This window comes from Petaurus breviceps, unplaced genomic scaffold (assembly GCF_028583685.1).
Source record: "Petaurus breviceps papuanus isolate PSGF00001 unplaced genomic scaffold, PetGlider_PUasm1.0 98, whole genome shotgun sequence".
Taxonomy (NCBI): Eukaryota; Metazoa; Chordata; class Mammalia; order Diprotodontia; family Petauridae; genus Petaurus; species Petaurus breviceps.
This window is the reverse complement of record NW_027187460.1, coordinates 45,405,459-45,416,419: the sequence shown is the minus strand read 5'-3', so window position 1 is coordinate 45,416,419 and position 10,961 is coordinate 45,405,459. Positions and strand designations below refer to the sequence as shown.

The window sequence follows — 10,961 nt, the reverse complement described above, 5'->3', positions numbered from 1 at the left end:
CTATCTATCTATCTATCTATCTATCTATCTATCTATCTATCTATCTATCTACCATCTCTCCATATACACAGCAAACTAGTAAATGATAATATTCTTTATCTGTGCATTTTTTATTTGTAGTAGTTCATAATTAATAACACTATAACTAGATAATTTGTGATTTTTATCAGTAAAGTTGCTATCTGTACTTGTACAGAGCACAATCCCTCCACAGTTTACAAGATAGCATTTGTGAGTTCCTTTGGCAGGGAAATTCTTCCTCCTGTGGCTAACCTGATGATGAGCTTCTCTACACTTAGCTAGGCTAGTCTTCAATCTGAAAGCATTCCACTAAAACTCAATCTATTTCATTAAAAAATATAACAGAAAGTACTAAATACATTTGAATCACACTGAAGATATTAGAGCATATGCTTTGACATATTACAAAGGAGAGCCTATTAATTTTTCTCTTGTACTTTATACACATAAACCTTTTAAAAATATATATACAACATCCATATGACATTAAAACATGAACTATACAAAATGTTTTGTTTTGTTTTTTTTCTCAACATAGTTCAGAAAATGAATTATCTGAATATCTTTGTTACTGGGGCAAAGTAGATGGATTGTGATGCTTTTCATTTTGAATATCTGTGTGGCCAAATATTGCTTAATTATGTAGATCAATACTTGGCATCAAAGTATTCCCAATTTCTTTGATTAAAACTTACAAAAACACATCGTATTTGCATCAGTAAATTATTATTAGAATAAAAAGTTGATATAAAAACGTTAGAAAAGTAATTGGATATGACTTGTAATTGCTATATATACAAAAGACCTTTTAAAAAGAAACTTCTAAAATTTAATTGCAGTTCCCTACAAATAATTTGAAAAAAAATAGTTTCTTTTTAAATTATTTTTGCTAGAAGGGAAGAAAAATATTTATATCGAGATATAGAAGCAACTGCAACTCAAATGATTATTTGGGAGGAGTAATCTATTAGATATTAGGTTATCAGCTAAACTTATAAAGATTCACTATCATATTACTAATGGAGGCACTGAGGCAATATGATATAATGTACAAGGCATTGAACTTGTAGTCAGGAAAACCTTAGGTTCAAATCCCACTTCAGATATTTATTACCTGTGTGACCACAAGCAAGTCACTTAATCTTTCTGTATTCATTTTTTTCCCATCTGTAACATAAAGCAGTTAAGCTTAATGGCTTTTTACCTCTAAACCAATGAACCTATGCCCTAAGGGAATGAGATATTGAATGAGTAATATTGAATGAGTAATCTTCAATAAAGAATGTTAAAAGAATGTTATGGTTTAAAGTCTTGGGGGCTTAGGCAGCATATAGACATCTGGTGCTACAAGTAATAAATGAAAAGCTCTTAACTCCTAGTCTACTGTCCTGTATACTGTAGTAATCAGTAACCTGATTTCTCAGGCTTCCACTTGACCTTGAATAAGGATAATCTCATCATATGAAATGTCATCACTCTAATGATTAATTCAGCTTTAGATACTCCACCTTCTCAATCCCCTCAGCTGACTCAATCCCCTGACTTGGAGGGCTAGAGCAGTAAATTCTTCCAGAGGCTTCCTTTATAGGGGGCTGGGACCTGATTTTTCCAGATAATTCTTCACTTTTCTTCATTACCTTTGCTTCCCCCCTGGTGGCCCTTCCCCTATCCCTCTGTAGCTTCCTTTCGTGTGATGTCTTCCTTCATTACACTGTAAATTCTTGGCAGTAACTACCTTTCTTTTTCTTAGCACAGTGCCTCACAACTAGTATGGAAATAAAAAGTTGAGGATTCTCTCAGTACTCCATTTAATTTGTTCATTGGACTTATATAGGGTCATAAGACACAAACTGATGAATTCAAATGTTTACACTGGAAACAATATATATTCTCAGAATGTAAATTTTAAAGTCATTAATTCAATCCCTTTTCTATTCTGTTCTGTACCAGACCAAAATGAAAAGAAATGAGTTCTCCATCATTCTTCCTCCCTTTCCAGCTTCTTACACTTTGTGAAGGCTTTTTTTTTTTAATTAGTACTGGACATGTCAATACTTTTACACATTTCACTCCACCTTCCTACTTTGTGAGCAGGGTGGGTGTGAGGATAAAAACAAAACCTTTGTCATGAAAACTATATTCAAACAAAACAAATCTTTTTCTCATCTAGGTCTACTAAGCAAATACTTTATTCTACAGCTAATCCTTTAAAATGTACAGCATTTTATTAGTCTGAAAGAATCAATTTGTAATAAAAGATGTGTCTATACCAAGGTCAACTAGAAACTTGTGAAATCAGGTAACTGATTAGAATACAGGACATTGAAGTAGGAGTTAAGGGACCTGAATTACAGTTCCAGCTCTATCACTAACTAAAATAGATAAGAGACCTTTAAACATCCTATGAATGTCAGTTATTAATACTTAATCAATCTATCTCATATTTTTCATATGTTCAATTAGGCTGGATAGAAGCAGACTCCATCTAAGGTTTGATATTTTAATGGTCAATGATACTTTTTAAAACACAAAAACTCCACTAGCTCATCTGGAAAATTCAGATATCTAAATCCTCACCAATAAGAACAATGATTTTAGAATTTAAGGAGAGTACCTAACAATGTTTCCGGGATCCACCTCAATCATCCACATGCACCTCAGATTATTGTCATAAGGAAAGGGGTAGCCAGGAGATAAGATTCTTCCTGATGATTCTCCTTTAAAACGGCCTCCACATTCAGCTAATAAAAAAACAGAATTTAAATCAAATTATAATTTGATGTTGATTTTAGCACAGTCAAATCATAAGCTCCTAGAGTTCTCTAATGCTGAAAATCTAGATACAAAATTTGATTTAAAAAGTCATAAAATGATTATCATGGAAATATCTAACAGTTAATACTTTGTAAAATAACATATAAAGATTTAATGAATTACTTTTTTGTACTTTATGACTATCTAGACTAATATTAACTAAAACATTAATTGAAAGTATTAACAGTGGCTAAACTCAAAATAAAGATTATATAAGTAATGAATGAAATTCATGGGAAAAAAATTTTAAATGGTATTGAAAATTAATTTAGATATCTAAATATTCAATGGGGAAAAGAAGCAGAAAAAGTAAGAGGAGGAGAATATATGGGAAGAACAGGGAAATGAAGAAGATAAAAGAAGGAGGCAATAAAGAAAGGACTGGATAAGTTATTTTTTACTATCTACTCTCAAGATGAAAAAAATATTACAGTAGACATCTTGTTAGAATATTATCTTTACAGTGATCTCTTGGGCCAACTGTGTTTTATAGAATTCATAAAACAATATATTTTAAATCACTCTCATCTCTTTCCTTCTCAATCACCCCAAAATAAAAATAAATACTTGTTTTGATTTTTCATTCTATTTTAAATTTAGCTTAGTTTGAACTTAATATTGCCTTTAAAATTTTCTCATAAATTTGTGTTAACTATAAATTTATTATTATATATGAAATAATGTTATTGTGACACTAATCAAAATAGTGTGTTTTTTAATTTTAATTACAGGATTATACATTTCATATTCATAATTTGAACATTAGCAAATCTAGTATTGTTCATGAGTAGTTTTTTCCCTTTTATGATATGAGAAATACATATTTACAATTACTTCAATTTTTAAATTATCAAATTATTATTACATTTCAAATTGGACAGGAGAGTAATGAAAGTATTTTAGTGGAATCATTGATCACAGACCAAATGCTAACATTGGAATGAATCACAGCTACTTTGACATAATTCCTAATGTCATCTTTAACTCACCTCATTTAAAAAAGTAAGGAAAAGTTCTCATTTGAAAACAGAAAAATTTGATCTAAGTAATTAAATGACTTCTGAATTTTTACTTCCTACCCACCCTCACCCCCTTCACTCTTCTCAGAATTTTCCATGCCTTTCTTATTGTATGAAGATATAAAATCAAGATGACACCAGAGTTCGAGGTCGTGGTTTTGAGCTGTGGATTTCCTCCACAGAAGCTTTGCAGACTCATGTATAACTACAACTTGATTAATTTATCTTTCCTCAAATGTTCTGGTATTTATGTCTGCAGAGAGAATGACAACTAATGTAAAATTTAATATAAATTGCTACAGTCAAATTAGAATTTCCTAGAATACCCTAATAGTAAAAATCTTGATAAAAAAGTTGATAAAAATAGTCATAAAATGATAATCTTATCTCAAAAATGTCTAACACTTTATAAAATGGTACATAAAGCTTTAATGTGTTTTTTTGTACTTCATAATTATCTAAACAATTATCTTGGATTAATTACTACAGGGTTGAAAGATTTAAAACAAAAACAATTTAAACCAAAATTTATTTACTATCTTGTACCTTATGTTCAATTAAGAATTCCCTGCTGTATTTCTTGCTCATTACTTTTCTCCATTCTTTTGCCCTCAATGACCTAATAATGCACACTTATTTATCAATGATTTGTTTAAACTGAGTTTTACCTTGAAGGTAAAAATACTTTAAAAATGCATATGGTATTTATTCATTCATTTGAAATTTTAAATTCAAACATAGTATTTATTTTGTTTTCTTTAAAAAGCTTCCAAATAATTATTTCAAAATATGACAAATAGATTAAAAGAAACAAAAAGTATTAGGGGCGGGTAGGAAAAAAAAGAGTAGACTGAATGAGAACCGAAAATGAGAAGCTAAGGACAGCAGCTGTGAAAAGTATTATAGTGTAGTGATGTTGACAGTAGAAAACACTATCTAAAATTGCATATAATCTTCCATTATCATGAACAGCAGCATCATCACGGTGCCTCTCGCCACCAGCTTATAACTACATTCCCTTGTCCTCCAGCATAACAATTTTTAGCCCAGTTTTCCCAGAAAATTTTGGAAATTTATTTTGGAGTTTTCATAGAATGAAAATAAAATACATTTATCACTTATCATTTATCAAATATAATTACAAATCTGCTCCCTGTCGCATATATGATTTAAAAACAGCTGAACTTCTAAAATGGTTTCTTCCTATGTGTATAATCCTCAGATGAGAAAAAAAATAGGAGATCTCTGAGTTTAAAAGGTCATACTGGAGTAGAAAACAAATGGGAAAAAAGTTCACATCTTGAGCTTTTAGTGCATTTTTAAATGTTGTAAGTGGCATTTTAAGTAAATCATTGTAATTCATTATTTCTAGTTCTCTAATTTTAAGCTACTATGACACAATGTTTTTTCCTGAAAATACGTTGCTTTTACCTAACAAAATAAAAGGAACAAGTTAAATCAGTGTTTTGGGTTTGTTTGTTTTTTTATGTAAGCAATGCCAGTGGATCAATCATTGGTTTTACTCACGATCTCATTGTAATAGCCTGGCTTTGGTATTTAATCCCAAGTCTGATTGTAGGTACCACTAGATAAATCATTCCAAAATTTATATATTGGTAAAAAAAAAAAGTATTGAAGTCACATAGAATGTGGTGGCATTATATTTATTTCTAGTATTAATATTGAAATAGATTTGTAGAAGTCTGTCACCTAACAAAAATTCCTCCCTCAAGCAGATATAAAGTCTCACTGTAGCCCCCAAATAGATATTAGAGGTATAAAATCCATTTTAAAATAAGTATCGGCATGATACAGTGGGCAGAGTACAAGACTGGAAATCAATACACCTAGTTCTGAATATTAACTCAGAAATTTAATAACTGTGTAATGATGAACAAAGCATTTGACTTTTGAAAGTCTTGTTCTTCTGGTGCAAAATTCTATAAGGAAAGGGACCTCACTACAATAATAACAATTACAAATGATGATGATGATATACTTGACAGTGTTTTCAGTGGTACAGAGAAACTACACGATGAAGAAACTGCCTCTTTCAATGTAGGTTGGCAGCTTTTCAGCTAAGTTGCAGAGATCTGCTTAGAGAGAACCTATGTGGGGTTACAGGTGGGACCTGAACCAAAGTTGTCCACGTACCAAGGCCAGTTTTCTATTTGCTATTTCATGTTGCCTTTAATAGAGAATAATATAAAGTAATAATAATAACACTAATATTACTTTACTCAAAAGTTTTTTTTGTTTTTTTGAAAGAAAATACTTTCTATGTGATTTGGTTTATAATTATTATTGTTTTCAAATTTATATTCAAGTGGAGATTCCTACATTGTCTACTTCACTTTACTGAAGCTGAGGAATTTTTTTTCCCATTGGTCTGAAGCAATTTTCCATTCAGAATAGGTATTTTGGTTTAGATATCCCTCAGAAAACTATTTATCAAGAAGAGGAAATGAGCTTGTTTGTTGTAGGGAATGGAGATTGTGAAGATAATACTGCTAGTAGAGGTAGAAGAATATTTCTTGTTGATGTCCTTAGAGGTCTGGTTTTGAAATTTAATACTTATAAATGCTTTCTTTAGGGCATATGTCATCCAACCTACCATTACTTTAAACAATTTTTTTAAAATATATTTTCTAATGAGATTAATTTCTTGTCAAAACTGAACCAAGAAGTTAACTATGTTCCCTCTTTTCAGTACCTGAAAAGGGGAAGAGAATCATCTAGAGGTTTTCATTAGCACTATTTGTCAGGTATATCATCATCATAGTTAATTGTTACTGTTATTATTATTATTATTCATAGTAGTAGTAGAAGTAGTAGTAATAAAAGCAATCATATGTGACATTTTAAGGTGTTTTTTTTAATTTCTCTATTTTATCTCATCCTTTTATGAGATTTCATATGCAAGTAATTAATGATTCATATTCATATGATTATTTCATTTATCTCTTAGAACCAGCATGTGAATTAGGAGCTATTATTTTACCCACCTTATAGATGGAAAAAACTGAGGCTCACAGAGATTAAATGACTTGCCCAGGCTCACGAAGGTAGTAAATGTCTAAATTGGGATTTCAATCCAGGTCTTCTGGATTTAAAATCTCACATTCTATTCACTAGTTGTAAAACATTACATTAAAAATACTCTTTTACCAATACATGATGGCAGAGGGTAATCCCAAGCTCTTCTTTCCCCTGTCATGCACTTTAAAAGGCTACTTCCATGGAGGGTATAACCTGGATTGCATCCATAAATGATGGTGCTACCAGCAAAGTGGCCTTGATCACTGATCTTGTATCCAAATTGTGGCACACCAGGATCCTCACAATGTGAAAGTTCAAAACCTATGAAAAGAATAGATGATAATTAAAGGTAATATGAATATTTTAAAGATGATAATTATTTTTTTCATTTTGATCATCTTAAAAAACAAATTAAATATTATTGTTTATATATTTTACTATTTCCTATTTTTTTCCATGCACATTGGAAGATGCATATCATTTTTTATAGAGAACTAGCATTTTGTGTACTACATGGAACTTAAATGTTGAGAAACTGTTTTGGTCTATGAGACAATATACCCATAAACATGGCCATTTTAATGATAGTTTGTTTACTCAGACTAAGTTAAAATTAAAGTTCTTTCCATTTCACATCATTTATAACTACCCTTAAATTTTGAGAAAAAAAATCATTTTAGGCAAATTTTGATTCATTTTTTTCATATTAGCCAGGAAAAATTAAAGAAAGTGAGGATTACCAATCTAGAGCTTGCAAAGATATAACAGACCAGTAAGCCTAACCACATCATTTCAAAAGAAAAGGGAACTGAGGCCCAGGAAAGCTCAGTTATATTGCCAAGGTCACACATATAGGAAGTGGTCATATTTTAAACCTACTTTTTATACTCTCTACTATGACTAGATAATTATCTTGAAAAAGACTGAAGTTATAGAGAAAAAAAAACGATCCTGAGGGGAGGGAAACACTACAGAAGACATAAACCCCAATTTGTGGCATGAAATGAATTTATCCCTGATTTTTTAAACTAACACAAAACACTGTTAAATTACATATTGACTGAAGAATTTATTTCTAAAATCATTCATTTATTTTTAGTTTTCAGCATCTACTTTTCTAAGATTTTGAGTTTTAAATTTTCTCCCCTTTCTTCCCCACCACCCTCTCGAAAGAGGGCATGACAGTCTGACATAGGGCACTGTAATGGCAAGCACAGAAGTGGTTTACACCTTGTTTCAGCTATTGAATTAACACCTTGTTTCAGTCTGTTAAGAAACAGAACACGTGAACTCCACAACTTGTGGACTCCTGGGGAGGAGCTAATGACTATATAAGAAGAGCTCCAGGGCTAGAGACAGCAGGAGCTGAAAAGAAGACTCTTGTGGTGGCAGAGTCAAGGGGAATACTTGTGGTATCCCAGCACTCTTTGTCTGCTCTATCTGTGTTGATGTTTGTTTATGATACTTTGTACAGAAGCCCTGGGACCTTACCAGAAGCCCTGAAAGAGGATTTTCTGGTTGTATGTTTACAGAAATCCTGGAGGAGGGTTTTGGAGGTCCTGGGACTTTACTGATGATTTGCGCTAACCTCTTGGAGCTTGTTTGTGGGTCTGTGTTGATTTCTGTGCTGATAATTTGGTTCAGTTCTCAGACCTTATTGGTAGGGCTGAGTTGATTTCACAGGCAGATAGTGAATTGATGATGGTGCCCACAATGTATATGAATATTATTGTAGCTCTGTTAAGTTTTGTCTTCTCAGAAACAGGAACTTTGAAGGACCTGAGATGGACTGGACACTGTGAGCTTCAATATGGAATGGTAAGTGGACAAAGAACTGGACAAGGAACAGGGAGCTGCCTGCCTTTGAATCCAGGTGACAGTTGGAGCTGGGACCATGGAAGAGGAATCATGAATCAACTCGTACCAACACACTGTATACCTTTTCTAAATTTTATAACAATGAAACAGTTCTCAAGAGTTACAAGTACCATCTTTCCTTGCAGGAAAAAAAAAAAAAACTGTTTACCCTTATTGAATAACATGTTGGATTTTTATTTTCCTTTCCTGTTTACCTTTTTATGCTTTTCTTGAGTCTTGGATTTGAAGATGGAATTTTCTGTTGAGCTCTGGTTTATACAGCAGGAAGGTTTGGAAGTCTCCTATTTCACTAAATGTCCATTTCTTCCCCTGAAAGATTATGTTAATTTCGGTGGGTAGCTGATATTTGGTTATAGTCCAAGCTCCTTTGCCTTCTAAAATATTCTAAATCCTCAGATCCTTTAATATAGAAGCTGATAGGTCCTATGTTATTCTGACTGTGGTTCCATCATATTTAGATTGTTTCTTTTTGGTTGCTTGCAGTATTTTCATCTTACTCTGATAATTCTGGAATTTGGCTACAATATTCCTTAGCATTTTCATTTTCAGATCTCTTTCAGAAGGTGACTGGTGGATTCTTTTGATGATTATCTTCCCCTCTGGTTCTAGGATCTCAGGGCAATGTTCCTTGTTAAGTTCTTGAAAGATACTGTTCAGGTTCTTTATCTGATCATGGCTTTCAGGTAGACCAGTAATTTTTAGATTATCTCTCTTGGATCTGTTTTCCAGGTAAGCTTATTTTTTCCAATGAGGTATTTTATATTTTCATCTATTTTTTCATTCTTTTGATTTTGACTAAATCTTGATGTCTCAGAGTCATTAGCTTCTGCTCGCCCAATTCTAATTCTTTTTTTTTTTTTTTTAAGCAATTGGGGTTAAGTAACTTGCTCAAGGTTACACGGCCAGGTATTTCTGGGTGGGTGCTAAGTGTCTGAGCCTGGATTTGATCCCCAGGTCATCCCGACACTGGAGCTGGTGCTCTTACTCGCTGAGCTACCTGGCCGCCCCCCAATTCTAATTCTTAACAAATTGGTTTCCTCAGTTACCTTTTGTACTTCTTTTTCTATCTAGCCAGTTCCACTTTTTTTTCTTTTTTAGCTTACATCATCCATTTCCACAAGATTGAGGTACAAATTGTTCCCCATTTTTCCCATACCCACCACCCCAAAACAGTGATCTCACTAAATATCCCCTCCCCCAATCTGCTTTCTCTCATATCTTCCCCCATCCCCCTCTGACTTTCCAGTAAGGCACAGTGGATCTCTATGCTCCAGTCCCTATATATCTTATTCCCTAGTTACATGTAAAATAATAATAATTATTATAATTATATATATATGTTTAAATATTTGATTTTAAAACTTTGAATTCCAGATTCTTTCCTTTCCTCCCTCCTCTTACTGGGAAGATAAGCAATTCAATATAGGTTGTACACAAGTAGCTTTGCAAAACATTTCCATAGTGGATATATTGTGAAAGATTGACTATATTTCCCTCCATCCTATCCCCGCCCCATTTGTTCTATTCTCTACTTCGATCCTGTCCCTTTTCAAAAGTGAGTGCTTCCAACTTCCCTCCTCCACAGCCTGCCCTCCCTTCCATCCTCCCCCCTCTCATCCCCTTCCCCCATACTCTTCTATAGGGTGAGATACTCTATTCAGTGTGTATGTCGTTCCTTCCCTAAGCCAAATTCAATGAGAATAAGGTTGACTCAATCCCTTTTGCCTTCCTGTTCTTCCCCTCCATTGTAAGAGTTTTCCCTTGCCTCTTCCATATTAGATAACTTACCCCATTCTGTCTCTCTCCATCTGTCCCATTAATTTCACCTTTTAACAATCATTCTTCCCATTCAATTGGTCCTGTGCCCTCTGTCTATGTATACCTATATACACATATATATATATACACACTCAAATATATGTATTCATATATCCATATACCTTCCTATATAGACATATATGTATATGCACACACACATATACACATTTCTATTCGCTTCAACTATTCTCATACTGAGAAAAATTTCATAAGTTACAATTATCGTTTTTCCATGTAGGAATGTAAACAGTTCAACTCTGATAAGTTCCTTATGATTTCTTTTCTCTGTTTACCTTCTCATGCTTCTCTTGCTTCTTGTATCAAAATGTCAAATTTTCTATTCAACTCTGGTTTTTTCATCAAGAATGCTTG

At 32.7% G+C, this 10,961-nt stretch overlaps 1 protein-coding gene across 1 annotated transcript in view; it reads right to left on the bottom strand.

Annotated features, from left to right (window-relative positions):
* CSMD3 (CUB and Sushi multiple domains 3) overlaps window positions 1–10,961 on the bottom strand; it is a 795,885-nt gene that overhangs the window by 368,907 nt on the left and 416,017 nt on the right. The window contains exons 17-18 of the mRNA XM_069081309.1: window positions 7,023–7,214; window positions 2,636–2,762 (exon numbers count right to left, since the gene is read on the bottom strand). Coding sequence (XP_068937410.1) covers window positions 2,636–2,762; window positions 7,023–7,214 — 319 coding nt within the window. The remainder of the gene's footprint in view (window positions 1–2,635; window positions 2,763–7,022; window positions 7,215–10,961) is intronic.